The sequence below is a fragment of the Aspergillus costaricaensis genome (genome assembly GCF_003184835.1).
Source record: "Aspergillus costaricaensis CBS 115574 unplaced genomic scaffold BO79scaffold_21, whole genome shotgun sequence".
NCBI classification, from domain to species: Eukaryota; Fungi; Ascomycota; class Eurotiomycetes; order Eurotiales; family Aspergillaceae; genus Aspergillus; species Aspergillus costaricensis.
Genome location: NW_020291821.1, coordinates 594,332 through 615,869, shown reverse-complemented (window position 1 = coordinate 615,869; position 21,538 = coordinate 594,332). Strand labels below are relative to the sequence as shown.

The window sequence follows — 21,538 nt, the reverse complement described above, 5'->3', positions numbered from 1 at the left end:
CCGCAAGCTACTCTTTCATGTGCATTTCGGTTACCATATCTTTCGGGTTTGGATGAGGCGGAATGTTGACAACGACCACCTGGTGGTCGGATGAACCAGCTGTTATTTGAGCGCATTGGTGGAGTGAATCATACTGGTGCAATTCTCGGGGAAGAAGTTGTCATTGCAAAACTTGAGATCATCTGGGTTATCTGGGTTACAACTTACAATGGAGCAAAATTCCACTGTCCATGTCGGATTGTAGGCTTTAGGTAAACAGAAGAGCAGTACATCATGGTGAATACGATCGTATACCACAATATGCAAAAAATACAGTAGTAATCAGCTCTCAGGTCAGAGCCCAATGTAGAAAGAGGGACCAGCCATCACGTCGAAGCACCTGCGCGCAGCTCCATCATTCTTCTATGACCAACACCGCAGCTTCCTCGAGACAACAACCAAACACAGACCTCAAACAATCCGATCAACGCTCAAGTACAATGATCCAGAGCCCAATCTTCAATCTACTCGCTTCAAGAAAGTTACATACCATTCCTCCTCTCCTTGAGAAGCAAAAACAGCATTTACTGTGCCCCCGAGATCATTTGCAACAACCCCCCCACCGACGCCCCTCACAGTGAAATAATCACGGCAATCGAATGAGTCCCATCTTACGATGAACGACAAGTGCTCTATTTACATCGTACAATAACTACAAGTTAAGTCATTAATCCCTCAACGTTCACCTCAAATTCCATCAGCTAACCTTCTCTATACCCTAGAGAGAAGTGAGGTAGATACCAGCTGACAGACGCCCCCACTCACTAAGGCATGAATCGCTGACGAGAGATGAAGAGAAAGACAATAAATGAATGGAGTGAGCAAGCGAGGGCGTGAAGAAAATCCACTGGTTCCCGCCCTACTCTTCCCGCCTGGGGCCGTTCCGAGGTGAGTGGGCCTGTCACAGGATCATGAGGTTTGGTTTGGTCTGCAGAGTTCGGTTGGGGTTCATGTCAGCTAACTTGGCATGACCAGGTAACTATATGTCTTAGACTAAGGATTGGAGTATTGGGTCTGTAGCCAATGTCGGCTGTCTGTTTCATTCGCTTCATGAGAGATTGGCTAGCTATGGTTTTGGTGTACTTTTCATGGGGCTGGTGGTCATCAGGTCTCCTTGTGTGGAACCTGGATTTCGCTTGGCTGCCACTACCAGGTATAAGGTAGTAGTGAGAATTACTTATATTGACTGGGCTACGTCACAAGAAAACAAGGGGGTGGCGATAGCGCAGTCTGTTGTTAAGATGATTGGCAGGTATGACAGAGATGCGCGTGGGGTCTGACAGGAAGGATTTGTGCCAGGAACGCTTTTCCCGCAAGCGATGAGGTTTGTAGCTACATTGCCCCTGAAGGAAGTTTAGGCATGATTCTTCAATCGCTAGGGAGGAGAGATGCATGCGCTAATTTGGATATAAAACACTGCAGTCTTAGTGCCTGTTTCTGACAAATCGGTGGGCTCGAGGCGGTCTGGAGCACACGGTAGGACTCAAATAGTCGATCAAACCCTAAATCCTCACGGGTTTAGGCCAATGCGAGTTGACAATGTTCTTCCGCGGCCCATATCTACAGCGCAACTAGACCAGGAATGTCCAGAAACTAGGATAGACGAGCTCCTCCTCGAATATCCGCCGCACCTGTGCGAGCACAAATCGTTCCACCTTGCCGACGTTCTTGAGGACTTGCTTGCCATCTTCTTTCCGACCAATCTCACTTTCAACTCGGATTTCTTGCAGCAGACCACCTTGCCGCTTTGCAGAGACGGTCGCATCCCCACCAGAACGTGAATACTCGGCTTGAGCACCTACATCCGGCTGATCAGACCCAATCAGCGCGTCCGCGTCTTCAGATGACAGGAAGCAGAAGTGGACCCGCTTGCGGATGTACGCGACCACTGCAACACCATCAAACGTGATCCCTGTAACATTTAGTTTCAAGGGTAGTCCAACGAAACTGGGCATGGGATAGTCCAGAAGAATTTCCGCTGTTAATGACAGCCGCACATCACCCGCGTATTTGGCGTGACACAGTACTTGGAAATCCTCGGGCCGGCGCTCTCTCATTCGAGGAAATCGCAGAGGCTCTTCCGAAGTAGGGTCATCTAAATGCCCATGCTCTTCGGGGTGTGATCCATGGTCAGGACCGCCTGTTCCATCACCATTGTTCTTATTGGACCCGGACGGATGAGAAGGTAACGTGCTGGATGTTGATGGTCGCGACGTCGGATTACTGCTGTCAATGTCGGCTTCCGGACGCGATTGGTGGGCAGTAAAAATTGGAGGCGGTGGACGCCCCCTATTGCCAGGGCCCATCATCCCAGAATCATTCCATCCGCCTGCGAACGGGGATCCGCCTGCAACTGCAGCAAGGGGTGTCTGCGTTCCTGAAAGTCCACCAAGTGACATCAGATGGTAACCTAGGGTCGATGTACCTCCGGGTATACCAGGAGTGCCGGAGCGGAAATGCGGGTTGAGATGGTCGCTAAGAGCTATGGGAGACCGCAAGGCCGAGGGTTGAAAGCCTTCGGTGAAAGGATCACGCAGCGATTGATTTATCGCATTGTCGTCGCGGAAAGAAGATTCATTGAGTTCTGGATGAGTCCCATGCCACGGCGAACCGTGCCCGGAGACAAGCCCCTCGGAGACATCAGACGCTTCATCATCTTCATCTTCTTCATAGAAGTCGGCGAACGGCTCGCAAAGGTCTTTGATCTCGAGCTCAGGCGGAATCGTCCCGAAGTCGAAAGAATGAACTTGCACTGATCGGATAAAGCGTGGCAGAGCAACCTGCTGGAACTTGTCATGAATGAAAGAGCGGATGCGCTCGGCCAGAGCCTCTCCGTCGGGACCGGAGGTCGCGGCGCCCCAGTCAACTTCTATGGACATTACATGTGCAAAACGGCCTTCTATCCGTGGGTGATGCCAGAGAGAAAGAGAAAAAAAGGATTCGGAAATTGATTCTAGAACCCTGGAAGAGAATCTGAAACAAAGCGAACACCAGGCCGATTAGCTTTTCCAAACCATTCTTGTCGGTGACGTCGAGAATCGGAGAGTCGGAGTTGGCGCTTGTTTTTGTCGCGCTTCGGCGGTTCTCGCAGCTGGTGCGGGGTCACGTGAGATCACGACAACGTGACCGCCATCAATGCCCCAACGACAATCCAATGCTGCCACAATGCCTTCTTTTGGCCTCCAACGGTCACAATGGAGCCTGACAGTGACCAGACTTGAATGCTGGCTTTCCTAGGATTTACAAATGGCCCTGGTACAAGTTTTGGTTGGCCTGAGCGGCGCAGTCGATGCCCACACCGCTTTAGGTTTACTGTCCCAGCATTCTGGTTCCCCAGGTCCCTCCCGCCCATCGCCGGTCTAAGGGTGATGGCACGGCTCTGCGGCGCTGTTCTGAGCATTACTCAAGCGGTGTACACTGGCAGCGCAGGCCTGCTGCTCCAGGGGTCGCTCTGGGGCCGCCGTACAACAATACTGTGACCAACAAGTGCTATTCATCGGCGCGGCTCGATCACGACTGAGCTAGGCTATCTGGGACCCAACACTGGCGAGTCTAGTACCAGCTACTATTGGCCTACTAAAGGACTTTCCCCTCTATAGAAGGGATGAACAGGTAAACCTGGCTTGCTAATGACCCCTCTCTTGTAACTTTTTAAACTTTTACCCCCGGTATCTGCCTTGAAGCCTGACCAGGTTTAACAACCTGTTATTTCACACCCCCCAGCCGATCCAAGTGCCGTATGCCCGGGTTTCTCTCAGAAACAGAGCAGCCGATAACACATGAAGACGCGAAGGGGGTACGCCACACAACACTGATTCCTCATGTGGTCGGAACAATGCTCCAGAAACCGTACACCCCCATCACTTTGGCGCTGTGTTCTTCTTTTCTACGCCAGCGAAGCCGGAGAAAAAGAGGGGCACAGCTACACTGCATGCAAATTTTCAAGCATTGTCGTTGGACACTGCAACCCCGACCTAGCGCCTGGCAGGCCCCAGTTGCACTGGATTTTCAGAATCCCCGATATACGCGCGGAGTTCCTACCCTTACTGGCTCCGAAACCCCCCATCCATCGGCGAGACTCGTTGGCACCAGTCAGCATCTCTTGCCACCGGACAACTCGCGTCTGTGCCCCATTTTCTGCATCTGATTTGCTCGTTGGACATCAGGTGATAAAAAGCGTATGCGGTGCTAATGCAGCCGGTGATGTGCGGTGCTAATCAGGGTCGAGGAGAATTTTCTCGTTAGTTGGTCCCCCCCTCTCGTGTAGGGTAGGAGGACCCATTGGAGCCTATCTGCATTCCGCGTACGCACACACACAAAATCGCTGCGAGACTTTTTCCTCTATACACCTGATGATGAAAATCGTAGATGAAAATTTTGGTGCAAAATGGAAGAGGAAGGAGAATCAACAGCATCCTTCCCCAGTATCTCCGAGAGTATTCCGGGAATTTTCCTCAGCAATGACAATGGTTTGCGCGGCAAACGTAACCAGCGATGTGGAGGAATTCCCCATCCTGGTGACTCGCGCCACGAGGAAGTAGGGCGACAAAGGCAGCAGTGGTGGAGGATTTGTCACACCTAAGCGCCGTCAACCATGGTTCCATGAGCCGGATGGGTCTTGTCATAACCTACTAGTAGTCTAGTCGGCCCCTCCGAGTCAGTAGTTGGTTTTGGGTCCGACAGAATTGCCGCGCTGGTGTGAATCTCTTTTGTCTGTGTGTTCTCTCGTTCCTCGCATTGATCGTCTTCTGCCTTTTTCCCATGTGAAACCAAATCATGTAGATGGAGGTGAAAATGAATTGAATGAGGGGAAAAAAAGGAGGGTCTCGTGCAAATCAAACCATATGATCAAGTTGCACCACATACTACTCACACTCTATTATAGTAGTATGAGATTACTAACAAGTAGGTAAGTTAAGTTAGTTAGAATAATATAATTGAGGGTGGCACCAGCAAGGCATCCACATCTCGTGAACATCATCATCATCGTTACCATCAATAAATAGTAGTAGAAACTAAATAGTCCCAATACTAGAGAATATAGTACTACTATCTAACAGAAGTGGGTAAACACGAAAGTATCATCTGATGTACTACCTACTACGTAGTAGCTATAAATCACACCAATCTACTCAGATCCCAATATAAATATACTCAAATAAATAATATTGAAGAATAAAAAATGAGCGTCACATAAAGCCAAGAAGCGAACTAACTAACTACTTGGTAGTTACAAACAAACGACAACAACAACAACAGAGTTCCACACTTTACAGCAGAGCAAAGCACACACCCCAATGCAGCGCAATGCCAAGTTGCGAAAACTATCGAAGAGAGAGAGAGAGAGAGAGACAAGATGCCGCCGAGAAAAGAAAACAGGATGATGATGATGATGGAAATAATAAGCATGATGGGGTTAGTGTTCCCTCCTGATGATCGACATGTGCCTCCCGAAAATAATAAACGAATCGAATCAAATCAAATCAAAGAATAGATTGAAGTAACGGGAAGGAAGTGGTATGAAACGTAAAGGGAACAAAGAGAATAAGAAACAAAAAAACTAACGAACTGACTAACTTATGCAGATGATGCAAATCTGGGGTGTGTGCGGCGATGATGAAACAGAAAAATAGCAAAAAAGAAAGAAAACCGAAATAATCTCAATGACAACGACAGATGATGACGATAACGAGAACAGATGAAGAGACAAACAAACAGGATAATCAGGTGCGAGCGATGCCAATTCAAAACTTCAAATTGTCCTCCCTGGTGATTTTTTTTCTGATTTTTTTTTCTTTGCAATTCGCAACAGGCTAGTCGCGAACAAAGGGAACCAAAATATGAAATCGAAAACTGAAACTCAAAAAGGGAAAATAGGGGGAAAAAAAAGACGAAAAAAGAAACAGAAGATGCCAGATAACCGTCCGTCCCCATCTCAGATCCGGTTGTCACTTTTGTCTTAATATCCGCCCCCATTGTGTCTGCGCGCGAATATCTCCAGACAAGACACACACGAGGGCGGATATCGATAATGGGTAAAAAAAAAAATCATTGTCATCGAAACAACCCAGATCTGGATCTCTTCTTCCCCTTCCTTCCTCTCCTCATACATGCTTACTACCTTACATGCTGTTCAATATAGCTAGTAAGGTAGAGTAGCAATCAACCCTGGGGCCAGAAACCGTTAGTTCACGAACGTATCCCTTCCCTTTGTGGATGGATCTGGGGCTGGAAGTTAGGCGCGAGTGGATCTTCGGCAACTCACTAACCTGTGGCACCCACCCCCCGGAGGAGGAGGGGGAAAGGGCATAGCATGGAACTATCTAGCCACCGTGGTTAGGGCAGTTGTAGCCCTCTCGGCGGCGGATCTGGTGTCTGACGCCAGTGCAGGAGGTGCCTCGCTTGGCGCAGTAGACGACATCACCCTCAGCGACAGTGCAGCCGCAGTCGTACTTGAAGAAGTACTGAGAGCACATAGTGGCGGCGGGAGGAAGACTGGAGAAGGGACTTGAAACTGGTGGATTTGAAGAGTTTCGTAGAGATGAGCACTTAGAAAGCGCGGGAGTAGAAGTAAATAGGAAGTAGAAGATTGTGAGAAGAGATTGAAGTTTGAGAAGTTGTGGTCAGGCTGAGCTGAGCTAGCTGGATTGCTTTGCTTTGCTTGATTGCTTTGATGGATTGATGATGGTTCTGATTGTCCGATGGAGGAGTGCGAAGGGGGCTTTAAATAATTGAGGATGCAGTCTCCTGGACTACTGACCGGTAGTGGTGGTGGTAACAAGCGTTGGTACGTCCGTAGTAGGAGCAGTAAGTGTGGTTGTGGTGGTGGTGAGTCTCGAATCAGAATCCCAAATGATAAAGATGACTGCGGTTGACTGTGCCGCAACAACGCCAGTCTACGCCCACAATTGTTCAGTTGGCGTAGGGCCAGTTTGTGACTCAACCCGGCCAATCACGTTTAATGAAAATAATTTTTCTATGCAAAATTAAATGGCGGTTAAGTAAAAAAAATAAAATATTAAAATCATTTGTTGTGTTGTTGTGGCAGTGGTGGTAAGTTCGGGGGGGTTGTGGTGATCACATCGCAGCAAAAAGTGTCAAAAATGAATGGATGGATGACCGTCAGAAGAAGGTTAGGCAAGGAACGGGAAACTAACTACGGCTTGCATCTTGCTTTTTCTTCCTTTCTTTTCCCTGCACTCGGTTCTCTTTTCCCATTTTTTTGGGCTCAGCCCTCCCTCAACACGGACCAATAGAGCCGTTGAACCGGAGAATCAGTTGGTGATTCGATCTACATCACACTCGAATCATCCTTCCAAGTGAATTTTTTAATATAACAGTATCCCAACATATGATTCAGTCTGCATCTGCACCTCAATGCCTTTGGCTTTCCCCATGATGCTCCCCCTCCCTCCCAGCGGACTGGCGGCTATGCGAATCAGAAAGCCTGAAATCACCCCCATCTGGGATCAGCCTGGGAAGGCATCTTTTCCAAGATAGGAAAATGAACGTGTATCTGACTAGCATGGTCATGCATCGGCCGAAAGTGATGTGAGCCCCTCGAGGATGGTGGGGGGGTAAAGGAACGCATTAGACTTCCGCTGCTGCATCATGGGAAGGTTGACATCATCTTCACATCTACATGTCCTTCCTGCGGCAGGGAAAGACCCGTCAGGATATGCAGGCGCAAACCCAACAATTCAATTATCAAATCAGTCCCCGCAGACGACCAACAGTAGTTCGACTGCGAAGGGGGTCATGCTGCAGTCTAGAATGATTCCTGGACCAGAGCATCTGACGAATGCAAGACCAAAGAGGACCAGATCCATTCATCAAGGCGCACATCTGGCGACTGTTCTCTCGCTATCATGTGTCCTCGACACCGGATTGAACGGGAGTGGAGGAACCAGGATTGGCATGGCCACGGGCAGTCCAATATAATCGCGCCGATATCAGAGTTCGGGGAATCACCCCCACCAGCTTGGTCTGACCGTTTGGCACCTGGCGCTGTTTGGCTGGAGAAGGCTGCGCAGGATTAGTTGATCCATGAGCCACCTGCTCCTGTCAGGGGTCGCCGCAGTTCCCAAAAACGCATCCTTTCCCACGTCAAACATCATCCTGCTGCGGGTCGCTGGGATCAACAAGGTGTGTCAGAGTCCCGGAGCCGACATGCGGAAGCTAAAGAGATGAACATGCAAGAACTGCTGTGCCGTCACAGGCACGTTGGGTCATAGCTCTGACAGTGACCAATGTCTGAGCCCCAGAACCTTGACGCAGTTGGTGATATCAGTGACATCCACAAAGCCTGAACACAGAGCCTGACTGCCTTTCCCTCCTCTTGGCTCCAGTTGTTGGGAATAGCTCGGGGGCCAGAAGTTATGCGACATCAGCGCGAGCCAGCAACCGAGCGGTGCTTAGCTTAGTCTCCCACGGGACTGGGGGATTACGGCGTTGGTGTGATAGTGAGCTAGGTCTGTCTACCATGGCCGAGGCTTACTGGAGTAAATCGGCAGTGCCAGCCAGACCGTCTCCGCCTATCGATTTTCCATGATCAACCACCAGCAGCTAGGCTGAATGGGAAATGTCGGGCTGAGGCAGCGAGAACATGGAGTTCGCAAGGTCGGCACAGCACTTGCGGCGCTTTTACCATGGGCCTCTGCATGTTTCACTGAGCCCTTTCAGCCGCTGAGTTGCCGCGCCACTCAGGGCGATACGGCGCAGGGCCCGAAGGCGCTAAAACGGCGACGGTCGACAGGTTTCGACCAGCGGGCACGGCCATCTTTTAGCCGCCGTTGGCTCCCGGGAGGGGGAACGGCGCCGGTGATGGGACCGACGCGCGATGGTTCCTGGCCTGAACCTGGGTTTTGGCCTGTTCCTGAAGGGGGCTTGGTTTTCTAGTCGCTGTGGTTGATTCTTGCGCGCAGCTCATGTCAGCCACGTGATCCCGGGCTCGTTTGAGCCGCTTGGCTTGCTTGGCTTCATACTTCCTTTGACTTTTTTCCCCCTTCAGAGACTCCCTTCGTCTCGTTCTCACGCCTCGTTTTTATTCCAGGGAGGGGACCTGCTAGTCGCATTAAATTGTCCACTAGTCGGTCTTTTCAATTCAACCCTTTACCATGGAACCCTCCCCCGGACCACCATCTCCGCCCGTCGGGTGTTCCCAGCTTCCCGTTCCCTGAAGCTTCCGACTTCAACTCTGTGGTCTAGTCTTCTCCACGAGCAATGCTGTTTTCTAGCGGCTTCTTTGGCTTCTTCCAAGCAAGGGGGGAAAGATCCGGGTCATTTCAAATGAGAAGCAGATGTGGCTGCCCAGGTCAAGATTTCCCGAGGAAGGCAATTCTAGAAGACGATCTCCGAGGGGAAGCAAGAAGTTGCAGCTGCGGGAAACAACCATGGAATTCCGGGGGGTGGTCATGTGGCCTGGGGAACATAACCAGAAATCCACGGGGAAAGAATAGGAAGAAAGAAAAAAGAATGCGGCGACGACTTGGCAGGCCCGCTTCATTTTCCTCCCCAAGAATGAATTCAAAACTCACTATGTTCCTGACGTTGCCTCTTATCGCCTCTTTACTCCCACGTTCCTCAGAACTCGTCACGGGACGGTTCGGTCTCAATCAATAGTGTCTTGGCCATGGCTCTTGGTTGCTGATCATCCGAGGCTGGGTTCGGAGTCGTGGCGGTCCTGATGCTTGTGTCGGGGACCCCCAGGCCCAGCTCGCCCAACCAGATCGTCCACCGCATCCTGCTCGGGTATGACTATTGCCAGAGCCAAGATATGCAAAGGAAGGGGGGATTTTCAAGGATGACGTTCTCAGCCCCTCCTTTGTGATAGTCCGTTTCGCAGGCATGTGAATTACAGCGTGTCCCGGTCCACCGTCGGGTATGAGGAATAGGCAAGCCACTGCTTGTTCCTCCACTTATCTGCTTTCTGCAGCTGGGCTAGAATCGGTAGCTCGCCTGATCGACACCATCTCCGGTCAACCCCTCTTCCCTGCGATAATGGCTTGGCTGAGCTCTGCCATAGCTATATAAGGGTGGCCGATTCCAGCCGATGAAGTGCTCATCCATCCTCTTTCTTCCAAGCAACTCTGCAAGAAAAGCTCTCTCTCTCTCTCTACTTGATTCCAAGTCACTTCAAGACTCTACCATCACATCTACTTCCAAAGACTCCTTGTCCGACTCATCCATCAATCACCATGTACTCCTACACCCCCACCTCCAAGTTCCTTGTCCTGGCCCCTACCGAGACGGCTCCTCTCTCTACCTCGACACAGGTTCGTGAGCGCTCCAGCAGCCAGTCCTCTACGGCCAGCGGAACCACCCAGCGCCCTGGATTCAGCCGTCTCCCCAGCGGTTTCCTCTACCTGGGCGTCGACACTCGCGACGCCGCTTCGCCCAGCAACTAAGCTTCTGGCACGAGAAGCAGTTTCAATTCGACGAATCGCGCTGGACACGATTTCCTTGCCTCGCACCTCATCGTCTGAAGGGGACTAAAGTCTCACCCCGCAGACCGAAGGAAGATCACTACTAGTTCTTGTCACGGATATCTGACGTTATTGGACGAGCGACCATTCGGGGGAAGCGAAGTGCGGGGCCCGATGTTTTCTTTTTTTGGGTTGCAAGATTCATTGCTTTTGCTTTTACCAATATTACTCTACGCCAAGTCTACATCTCATGTTCATAGCCTCTTGCACAATCACAATGATACCATACTCCTTGCCTGGGCCGCGCTGCCCAGACAATCCTGAATGACTGCCAAGGGTCCATTGATATGTGCCAAGCATTGTGCCATCAGATAAACCGTAGTTCCTGTTGCACAGCCAAGCAATGATAGATTCTGCCGATCAACCCTTTTTGGACCTGCCAAGCCAGCGTGACCCCTTGAATGATTTGCCTTGTAGTCTACGGTGTAAGATAAGAAGGGGAAAAAAAGTAAACAGAGGAGCAGCTGAACCCTGAACCTAGTAGTAGTCCTGAGATTAGTTTAATTAAACATGGCTGCACACCGTACGGCGTACTCCGTCCATGCGTCGGAGTAAAAGGGCCCGACAGGGTTCCAGAGATAACTAGTGGCCATGGCAGCTAGCAGATATGCTATCTGGACCAGACCAGACCAGAACGGCGCGATCTCAGATCTAGCCCCAGCCCCAGCCCCAGCCCCCGGTGACAACTTGCAGTATGGATGTGCTGGTCACGGGGTCTGCACGGAACTGCAACTTGCCTCTCCGGATGCTGAGATACGTACATCCGCTGCTGCTGCTGCTGCTGCTGCTGCTGCTGCTGCTGCTGCACCCAACTCAGCCCAACTCCCACACCACTCGCTATGAAGTAGGTTTACTTCTTATTACTGACCTTCTTTCTATTTTTTTTTTTTCCTTGGTTTGTTCATCTATCTATACGATGATTCCACCAATGCTATATTCCTATTACCAAATCGAGTAAACTTACGCACGCACCCATCTAAGCATAATAGCCATCTACTATAGTAATATTGATAACGAGTTATATCATATGTCTAATGGTGATACACACCTTCAATGGCCTTATCATCTCACTGACCACCCCCTTCCTTCTCTAACCGAGCCCACACCTACATACATACTACATACACATTACAGAAACAAATGCATCCGGATATGCATGTCCGCGTACGTCTGCACACCGGACTTGGCTGTCCATGACACATACTACTGACATACTTGGATATTCCAGTCTACCTTGGGGGTAGTACTCCATGATTGGAAGAGCTGATGTTTACGAGACTACTATGCTACGGAGTAAATAACCCTTTTATCCGACCTACGACCCTCCCCTTCCCCTCGGATTTAGTTGTCATGATGCAGGATGATGGACAAATGGGTGGGTGAATGGATGGACGGACAGTGTTTCACCGAGACGATCATCAATTACTTGCTTTTCTTCCTGATTCTTCTTGATTCGTTTGCTTTCCTCCTGTAGAAAATTTCCGGTCGGTGAAGGCAGCTAACTAACTATTGATGAGAGGATATGACATAAGAAATAAGTAGGTTTCTTTTTCTAGTAGTGCTGTCGTTTTGCAGTGGATGGTGTGGTGGGGGGAAGGGTAAATAATGCTTATGCTTACTTATGGTTATGCTTACGCTCATGTTAAGGTTTATGTCCGTGGCTGGCTGACGAGAAAAAGTGTTTTTGTTTGGCAAAAGGAAAAAATAAAAATGATGATGACAATGGTAAATGTAGAAAGGATTAACAGCCACGCCACCTCCTCCCCAACGTCTACAATAAGACATATCATATTAATCGGTGTGGGAAAGAGCAAAAAAGGAAATGACAAGAGTGGGATTCGAACCCACGCCATCTTACGATGATCAGGAAGCTGTGAAGCTGGGTATTAAGGTGGACCTTAACCTGACGCCTTGGACCAACTCGGCCATCTTGCCTTGTTCATGTAATACCTGTGGTATTTGTTGCATTATCAGCAAGTTGAGATATGCTGAGAGGGTCAGACCCGTACCATCATTGACTTGTTAACCCTCCGGTTTCGATAGTCCAGACTAGTCTGCTGGATAGTACAGCCCGAGTTGCGTGATTCGCGCTAGTTTCACATTAGGATCCACTGCGATTGTATCATCTCTTGGGGTCGGAATCGGATGTTCAATCGTGTTTCGGACTAGGGGTATATTCTACTAGTAGTTTACTGCCAGGTTGACATTTCGTCTGTGGAATATTTATGTTGATGTTGGAGTGTGATGGTCGCACGCATGGTCAGCAACATTACTTCATACTAGTCAATAAGTAGCATCATCTGTCTGGTCTCGTCGCTACCATGCAAGCGACTGCTGTTAGTTAACTAGTACTCTGTAGTGGTCTCACCATAGCCGAAGTCTCGCAGATCTAGTAGTATGTGATTGGTGCAAAAAGCCGAGATATTCTACCGGGATAGGATCAGACGCACCATCTACTGTCAGGTGAGCTTGTTAGTATATCGCTAGTTTAAGGCTGTGTAGTACAGAGTATAAGAAATTCTAAATATACTTCAATAGCTCATTATCTACTCTGAACAGCCTGATTGATTGACGCTAAAAGACATGCTTACCAGGGTCTTCCTTTGCAACGGCTTCGGATGCGGCTCAAGTAGGGCTCGTCTCAGCTTCGTGTATGTATGAGCGGCCATATGAAATTTTGCTCAGTTGAGTGAGGTGATCTTCATCGTCACTGCATTCTGTAGTGATGCACTTCCTCTTTAGTTTCCCTGACTGCTTCACCGTGTTGAGATAGGATTCATTTCTTATTCAGTTCGTATTCACAGTATTGTATAGAGATTCACACAATGTGGCCCGGATTCACGACTAATCGCTGCTCGGTCCTGTAGTATATAAACAATCATTTTTTCCCTCGTCTCGCGTGTTTCTTTCTTTATCATCTCTCTGATCTCACCAAGAAACTATCATCTGCTCGATAAGTCTATCTACTAGTATCTTCACTCGATTCGTTGGGCCTGGCTAGAAAGGGTACAACGAATGACGCGCATCTCTTCTAAGAATGATATATGGTTGCTTGATATGCAGCACATTGTTCACAGTATTGAGCTACTATCTCTGCTTTACTATGGCGTTACCCCCCACCAGCGAATGCCTGGAGTAATCGGTACTACCTTGATCCCACCCCAAGAGGGTCGAATACACATCCAAAGTATTCGCACGTGCAGAGAAGACACTTCAAACCAAGACAACGAAGGGATAGGCATTATAGCCATCAAACCAAGGGCATCTGCTTACAAAGGTCAAGAAAAGTATGTAATCTTCCCATCTAGGGCTGGTGAGACGGCCCGCCAAAAGTGCACATGCTGACGTTTGCTCCAGCACTAGGAAACAGCGTTATGCCGCTTATCTTATTTCTCCACGTATGCCTTTGCCAATAAGGCATCGAAACTGGCTAGACGAATGTTCTAGCTGGTATGCTGTAACCAATGCCATCGCTGCGTCGGTACAACTCATATAATATCCGGTCGGCGAGACTATCAACGCAGCCATACAGAAACACCATAATGGCTGAAAAGGCGTGGTTCTTGGCTGTATCGTCGGTCTCACAACAGCAAAACATATGGGCCAAGCTATCAAATCGACCCTTTTCTAGGAGCCCATACTATCTCCAGGTATCGGCTGACGGGCTGATTTATATGATGCTTGATATCTTCCCATCAAGATATGGCCAGACCCTAACCACGGGCAGTAGCGCGGGACTGGATAACAGAAAAGATCTTTTTGGTCAACTTCGAGCTATTACCGGGCTTTTGAGGAGCACAAACCAGCAGCATTGGTCGACTGCCGTTTGTGGCTGCAAAGCTTATGTAGAATATCTTGATATACATACCCCAGAGCGCAAGGTGAAGAACTTCCTCACGTGGCACAAATAAATATCCTTTGGGACTTCGAGAACAAAACCTGGAGTATAGATTTACTTTAGACCCATGTGAGTAGCAGCCTCGAGCATGCTTAATCTTTCGAGGCGATGCGCTATGGCTTCGCTTTTGAAGCACGAATGCAGGCAGCATTAGCCGACTGTGATTGACTGCACCAAGACTACAAGAGGAACGCACATTCGGGCAGCATTGCAATAATATTCATGGGCCGCGGTCGAAATACATGCCGAATAGAAGAAAACCAAGGACCCTTTGATGTGGCATACACATAACCATATTGCGTGAAACAATGGCGAGATAGTCAAAGTCATGGACTGCTCGGAACAGATTAATGGCAGATTTAATCAACACTTATCAAACCACTCGCAAACTTTGTCAGCTGATGAAAGAATACACGTTCTACTCCAGAGTCATTCTAGACATAGAATCAACGACATTTAGTGTCAAAACATGAATTTGGAATGCGATAGCAGCACCCACAGACGTTTTTATTCCACAACTGAAGACAGACAGTGAGGAGGATGAATGCACTTTTTTTAAGAAGCCTAGTAGTAACCTTACTACACGACACATGGCCTCAGCCTATTTATCCACCCGTTTCCTACTGGTTTACCAAGTATGCTCCTTGGACTCCAAATTTATTCCTCTTCTTCCCTCGTTTAATGAATGGTCAGCCATACCTGGAATGAAGCGATCCGGCACGCTGTAGCCGCCACACTGACCACCACAAGAAGATTATAGAGCATATCGAGGACAATGGGCGAAGCCACTCGCTTGTGTGGATTCTAGTATTAACATCGGATGATGAATAAACATAGTTCTGCACCGCGCGGGCTGATGCAGCGTGTCTGTGGTCGAGACTCCGTTGACGACGGATGAAACTATGCGCATCTCTGGATGTATAGAATCGGTCGGGTCTATAGAACGGATGCTGGGGTGTGTTGATCATCGAGATGACGTGGACAATAAATGAAGTTACTCAATTCCGTAAGAAGGAGTTATGACATTCATGGCTTTGCTTCTTCGGCCAATTATGTTGACATTGACCTCTATGCTACTGTGGTCTTGATATAAATCATTAGGCATTATAAGATCCCCACTTCGATCTGGATCATATATCATACTATTACCACTACCAAAGCAATAAACGAAACTCCCCTCTCATACTCTAGTACTAGTAAATACTTCTAAGCTACTTACCCTACCATACATACAACACCGTCAATTCCTCCCACCACCAAACCAAACCACACCACCTATGTAAGAACTGACCGTACACACCTTACCACCTCCAGACTCATATAGCATAAACTAGCACCGAAATACCATCTCAAGGCAAGATGGCCGAGTTGGTCCAAGGCGTCAGGTTAAGGTCCACCTTAATACCCAGCTTTACAGCTTCCTGATCATCGTAAGATGGCGTGGGTTCGAATCCCACTCTTGTCATATCTTTTTGTTTCTGATCACTTGTAACTAAAGTACAAACTACCATATTATATCGTATCCTTCTTGTTGATTGTATTTTTGTTTTTTTCTTTTGGGGTTTATTGTTCGATGGTTCGTATCTAGATAGATGCATGGGTATGATTATAGTTGCTTATCTCACTGTGCTATTCCAAGTCAACCATCGTCTATCGGTCTACCCTAACACCTGGAATGGTAATGTGTCTTGTGAGCAGAAGGTAACTAAGTAAGTAGGTGATAACTAAGTAGATAGATACAGAACTGCCGTGGGGGCTAGTTAGTTTAGTTAGTTAGTTACTCGCAAGGCTGACTGACATATATCACATACACACCACACCACCACACTACATACACCATGCATCCATCCATCCCAACGAAACACCACCCCATTGGGGTCCAAAATCTATAATTATCCTTCCTTGTTAACTATCCAACAATCCTGAAATCTGATCTACTGCAGCGTACGCAACTAACTAACTCACTCATGTGCCAGTGTCAATGACCCAACAGCCAGCCAGGGTATGAAAGCAAGTAGTAGTAGATACAATAATGCCGCAACAGAAGTAAGTAAGCACAGCGGTTGTTTCAGATATAGTTAGTGCAGAGACGGCAGATGACTTACTGTACTCACAGACCACTAAGTAGCTGCATGATCATCGTTATCGCTGGGTCTATCTAGTTAGTTAGTTGGTTTCAGGTACAGCCTCAGCTGAGTGTCATCTGTAGATGTTGAGATAGTGGGGATGAAAAGAGGGGCAGAGGACAAGACAAGACAAGGATAAGTCTAAGCCACGACTCTTTTTCTTTCTTTCTACTTCTTCGATGGGCTGAAGTTGGCTGCAGCTACGGCTACTATCAATAGATGCGGGCAAATAGATGGGGTATCCGCTCACGCTAGACAGGGATTCTGCAAAGCCCCAATTACTATCAATCAAGGGTTGTGGATCACACTATACTCTGAATTGTGGCCCCCAAGGGCATGAAGTTATGAAAATAGATGCTAGGGTAATCGACATGCGCTCAATGCACTGGTAATGCTCCAACCAAGTCATCCTCACCCACCGGTTCAAAACAAATACCACATCAAAATCGACAGAGGCCGGGTTGTGTGAGCACAAGAAACGTATTAAATTAACCACAAAATAATCCTGATCAATAGGAATGTAAATAGCCGTAGCACACCAAGGACACCACGTCCGAGAAGAAGTAAAGTAGAGAAAAAAATGCGCAATAATCAATGGGGGAGTCAGAAAAAAAAATCAATTTACAATCAGTACTATAGTGACAGGGAAAGGAAAACGAGAATTTGAACAAAGGAAATAAGGCTTTATGAAAATCAGGGGAAATTCGAATGCGAGATAGGGATATGTATGCGGGAACAAACGGTTGCTGGTACAATGCGAGGACAATTCGATAGCTGCAAGCAACAGAAGGGACGAATTTTGCGTGGGTATCACGGGGGTATCCAATTAACCATTTTGCTCTTTAATGCCGATTTCCAAGAGCTGGTCGCCTCAAAGGCCACCTCCAAACCAAGAGGCACCAATCGAGACCCGTCATTCCGTCGAACCCGTCCTCACTTCGAGAGGATCCTGGGTCAGCGGCGAATGCCAGAGCACCTGCGTCGCCTTCCTGGGCATTGCCATACGTTCAATTCCCGAATCGCAAGCAGGTAATGAGACGGGGACTGCTTGTCATTCGTCATTGTTCGACCGCGGTAACCAATTCTACACTGACCGGCTATGTCGCGTTCAGTGTTGTATTGTGACAAGATATTAGTAGATGAGCTCCAAGACCAAGAATGCCAGCCTATCGGTCATCGCCGGCTCTCGACTTGGCTCGTCGACGGAAGAAATCCATTACTTTTCTGGCGGCGCCAGAGCTGCCAGGCCGGTGCGCCAAGTCGCGTTCGTACTCGTAGGCGTCTGCGAACTTCCGGTGGTTCTTGGGTAAGACGCCAGTGCCTCGTCCAGGTCGACCAGCCTGCATCGACGGCCGTGGCGTCTTATCGTACGGGGCGGAGTATTCCTCGTAGTGGTTGGGTGCCGAGTGGTTGGCGTACTGGTTGCGATAATAATGATCATTCTCATTCTGGTACACTTGCTCGGCCGAGGTCGCGCTGTAAGAGGTCGGCTGGTATATTCCAGACTGGTTCGAGTGTAATACGGCAAACTGTTGGTCAATCCGGGCCTGGTAGTTGATGGGTTCGTCCTGGGTCAGGATTTCATCTCCAGGAGCACCTTCAGGCGCCGCTCCGATGGCATCCTGTGTCCCATAGCTAGCAGCGCGCGAACGCGCCTGCATTGCGCTGGTCGACGGACGTGGTTCGACCCGGTTTTCCGTCGAACGGTCTGTTTGCGACTCTTCATCAGGAGTTTGTGATCTGCTGGAGGAGAATCCCTTCAGGGAGAATGATGGCGGTAGGAATGAGAATCTTCGAGGCCGGCCTTCCGCGCCAGATTCACTAGTCTTGCGGTTATATCCATATTGCATGGAGCGTCGCGAATCCATCGACATCCGGGTGTCATCCCCACCGTATGGTTCCTTCATACTCGTAGGCGGATAACGCTTGCCATTCTTCTGTCGAGGTCCACTACCCTGTCCTCCCCGACCTCCGAAAATGGAACCAGAGCGGCCAAACAGCTTCTCGCCAATGCTTGATACTGTGTTGGATCGCTTGTGGCCCTTCGGGGGCTCTTGTCGGGGTGTCGTGTTGAACTTGGCCGGCAGTTGCTGTGTACTTGGTTGACCAATGGACTGTTGGGACGACGAATCTTGCTGGAGAGGGGCGGAGATAACGTATTGCTTGCTCTTGGGTTGTGCGAGCCGACCCTGGGCGTTCGTAGCGGCCACAGTTGGCGCAACCGGCTGTCCATAAGAGCCTCGTGATGGCAAACGACCGGCGTTGAACGAGGCCATGGAGCCACCGGTAGTGGGGCGGGTGGCATGGGTCGCAGATGTTGGTGCCGTCCCAGTGAGTGCAGAAGTATCGGACGTTGAGCGAGGCAAGTGCCCAGGAGCAGGTGCCGGCGCCGGGCCAGCGGCTGCCTTTGGCTCTCCAGTCCGGACGTTGGACGCGCCAGACATATCACGGGCCAGGGTGCCCGACGGCATATTAGGCACGATGGGCCGACTATTTGACCTGGCTCTCGTCGGTCGAGGCTCCGACGGCCCAGCTGGCTCCGCGATACCTGCATCCACTCCGGCAGGGACCTCGCCCCGCGCAGTTTGAGACTGAGGTGCAACATATTCGACCTGCACGGTTCGTCGTTTGGTGTCTCGAGGAGTCTTGGACCGTTCGACCGCCTGCTCTTGGGAAATGTCTCCTGCATGGTGGATCAGTCCTCCCACCGAGGGAACAGGGCTATTGTTGTATGTCTTTGGAGGTTCCCGAACGGATGCGCTGCGTGCCAGCGACGGCACTTCCTTGTGCGGTTCTGCCCGAGACACCGGGTTAGTGGCAGAGCCTGCAGGATTCCTGGCGGGATCCATACCCTGAGTGACGGTGGTTGTGGCAATGTCCGCAACCTTGGTCGTACTGCTCGTGATGTGGGAAACAATGTGCGAGTACTCGCTGAGCCAGCTGTGCCGGGCCACCTCAAACAGGTCTGCGCGCTTCCGAGGATCAGGCACCAAGATCCGCCTCAGAAGATCGCGAGCGTGGGGTGTCACATATTCGGGGAATGTTAGAGGGGTAGTGACAATGTACTTGTACAACAAGTTGATGTTATCACCGTCCGGATTCGCCGGGTCATCATCGAAGGGCAAATATCCCGCGAGCATAGCATACTATGAACCAATTAGCGCGTTGCAATTATTATGTTACGCGAGTGTCACTCACCAAAATCACGCCACAGCTCCACACGTCGACCTTGCGCCCAGTGTATAGCGAGTCGCTGACCACGAGCTCCGGCGCGGCATAACAAGGACTTCCACAACTGGTCTGCATCAGATCACCTCGCCTTAAACCCTTGGCGTTGGGCCTGTCCAAGCGCATCCGCTTAACAAACTCCTTGTTCGTCAGGTTATATTCGATCTCATCACCTAATTCGTCCATGGGGTCGAACGTATTCGCAAAACCAAAATCGGTGATAATAATGTTGCGATTCCGGTCCAGCAACAAGTTCTCCAATTTCAAGTCACGATGGACAATACCCTTCTTGTGAAGATACCCGACACCCGAAACGAGTTGCGCAAACAGGCGACGAGCGGCATTGTCCTTGAGGTACCGATTGTTCAGAATATGGTCGAAGAGCTCACCCCCAGAGGCGTACTCCATGATAATACCGATGTGACGGTCCGTCTCGACCATCTCGTGGAGCCGAACGATGTTCGGGTGAGCAAGGTCACGCAAAATTGAGATTTCGCGGTAGATCTTGGGTAACCGGCTAGGATTTGACCCAAGAGACTCCCTGCGGATGAGCTTGATGGCTACCTGTATGGTGCCGTCTCTCTTCCACCCCAATTTCACCTTGCCAAACTCGCCCTCACCCAGCGTCTGCCCCAGAATGTACTGACCAAACGTCGTCTCCTTGCGCTTGACAGCATGATCCGAGTAGTCGTGCCGGCTTCGTAGTCCACCTCGACCTCCATCATCCACACCATCGCTTCCCACCAAGCCCAACCCGGATGCCGGAGCGCTCTCCGTCGATGGGGATACCGACGAGCCGGCCTGCCGGACCTGCTCCCGTTCGATGTCCACAGACGGATCACTCACCAGGACCTGATTGAGTACCGCGCTGGACTCCTTCTGTAGCTCGCCCTGGCCTGCATAACCTTCCATGTTATCCTCCGAAGACGGTGCCCCCGGCGCGTGGGAGCTCGGACCCTGCGGGTATTCCTCGGGCATGTTCACCGGGCGAAATTGGCTGTCTTCCCCCTTCCTCTCACGGTGGCTTGCACTCCGGTCATCGGCTTTGTTCTTTCCGTGACGAGAACTCGAGGACTTTTCGGCGGAGGATGAGGAGGGTTTTGCACTCGAACCATGGTGACCGCGGTGAGTTGACGACGTCCTCGGCGGCGGGACGGGCGGAGCACCCAGTAGGTCGGGGTAAACGGGAGAGCGGTTGTTGTCCTGCTCGGACGGCGCTGCGGATGTCAAGGCTGGGGATGCATGGGTGGTGAGCGGCAAGGACTGCGATTGGGAGTCGTTCATAGCCGAAAGAAGCTGTCAGGACCGAAGAGGAGGCTAGCTGCTGAGCCGTTAGCACTACACGGATTGCGCTGTGTGACGCTCCATCGCGGCGGCTGTCGTGGCGACGCTGACAGCAGAGTTGCGGCGCATAATTAGGAATGACGGAGCTGGAGGGGGAGGAATGTGGACAGGGGCAGCCACGGGGGAGGGGCAGACCAATGTGGAATCTCGGCCAACAGTGTAGGGCAGCACGTCACATACCTTCGTTTATTGAAGACGCAGCAGAGCCTTTGAGATGAGGACTGCTGCGTTTGCGGTCCGGGGACAGCCTCTTCAGGCAGACGCGAGACGGCAGATGAGCGATCACCTCGGTTCGCTCTGATGGAGCAATTGCGATCGGCGAGCTGAATTCCGACACGTCCAAGCCCTCCAGAGGGAGATAAAAGAGGACGTCGTTGTTTTTCTTTTTTACTATCTGTTTGTGGGGGGGGGAGACAGTG

General features: G+C 50.0%; 6 protein-coding genes and 2 non-coding genes across 8 annotated transcripts; 3 read left to right on the top strand and 5 right to left on the bottom strand.

Annotated features, from left to right (window-relative positions):
- Positions 1 to 1,267: 1,267 nt before the first annotated feature.
- On the bottom strand, positions 1,268 to 3,064 carry mdm12 (ERMES complex subunit MDM12). Its single transcript, XM_025682685.1, has one exon. It carries the CDS (start codon positions 2,916 to 2,918, stop codon positions 1,611 to 1,613), a length of 1,308 nt encoding a protein of 435 aa, XP_025538309.1. The 5' UTR covers positions 2,919 to 3,064; the 3' UTR covers positions 1,268 to 1,610.
- A 2,480-nt stretch (positions 3,065 to 5,544) lies between these two features.
- On the bottom strand, positions 5,545 to 6,437 carry BO79DRAFT_31220 (uncharacterized protein). The gene is made up of 2 exons (XM_025689056.1): positions 6,305 to 6,437; positions 5,545 to 6,207 (listed from the first exon to the last, which is right to left on the bottom strand). The coding sequence occupies exon 2, from the start codon at positions 6,013 to 6,015 to the stop codon at positions 5,617 to 5,619; it is 399 nt and encodes a 132-aa protein (XP_025538308.1). The 5' UTR covers positions 6,016 to 6,207; positions 6,305 to 6,437; the 3' UTR covers positions 5,545 to 5,616.
- A 2,176-nt stretch (positions 6,438 to 8,613) lies between these two features.
- BO79DRAFT_229819 (uncharacterized protein) lies at positions 8,614 to 9,562 on the top strand (the record flags this gene model as incomplete). Its single annotated transcript, XM_025684061.1, has 4 exons — positions 8,614 to 8,881; positions 9,050 to 9,245; positions 9,276 to 9,446; positions 9,493 to 9,562. 4 exons carry the CDS (start codon positions 8,614 to 8,616, stop codon positions 9,560 to 9,562), a joined length of 705 nt encoding a protein of 234 aa, XP_025538307.1.
- Positions 9,563 to 9,909: 347 nt separating this feature from the next.
- BO79DRAFT_209852 (uncharacterized protein) lies at positions 9,910 to 10,788 on the top strand. Its single transcript, XM_025682684.1, has one exon. It carries the CDS (start codon positions 10,236 to 10,238, stop codon positions 10,443 to 10,445), a length of 210 nt encoding a protein of 69 aa, XP_025538306.1. The 5' UTR covers positions 9,910 to 10,235; the 3' UTR covers positions 10,446 to 10,788.
- BO79DRAFT_269350 (uncharacterized protein) lies at positions 10,506 to 11,775 on the bottom strand (the record flags this gene model as incomplete). The annotated part of the gene is made up of 7 exons (XM_025687188.1): positions 10,506 to 10,848; positions 11,046 to 11,105; positions 11,285 to 11,360; positions 11,392 to 11,398; positions 11,488 to 11,499; positions 11,638 to 11,640; positions 11,728 to 11,775. The coding sequence occupies 7 exons, from the start codon at positions 11,773 to 11,775 to the stop codon at positions 10,689 to 10,691; spliced, it is 366 nt and encodes a 121-aa protein (XP_025538305.1). The 3' UTR covers positions 10,506 to 10,688.
- Positions 11,776 to 12,346: 571 nt separating this feature from the next.
- On the bottom strand, positions 12,347 to 12,458 carry BO79DRAFT_t162. Its single transcript has one exon. It is a non-coding gene; the product is annotated as a tRNA-Leu (tRNA).
- Positions 12,459 to 15,774: 3,316 nt separating this feature from the next.
- On the top strand, positions 15,775 to 15,886 carry BO79DRAFT_t164. The gene has a single exon. It is a non-coding gene; the product is annotated as a tRNA-Leu (tRNA).
- A 1,827-nt stretch (positions 15,887 to 17,713) lies between these two features.
- On the bottom strand, positions 17,714 to 21,059 carry BO79DRAFT_151061 (putative serine/threonine protein kinase (Kin4); the record flags this gene model as incomplete). Its single annotated transcript, XM_025678637.1, has 2 exons — positions 17,714 to 19,693; positions 19,746 to 21,059. The coding sequence occupies 2 exons, from the start codon at positions 21,057 to 21,059 to the stop codon at positions 17,714 to 17,716; spliced, it is 3,294 nt and encodes a 1,097-aa protein (XP_025538304.1).
- Positions 21,060 to 21,538: the final 479 nt, after the last annotated feature.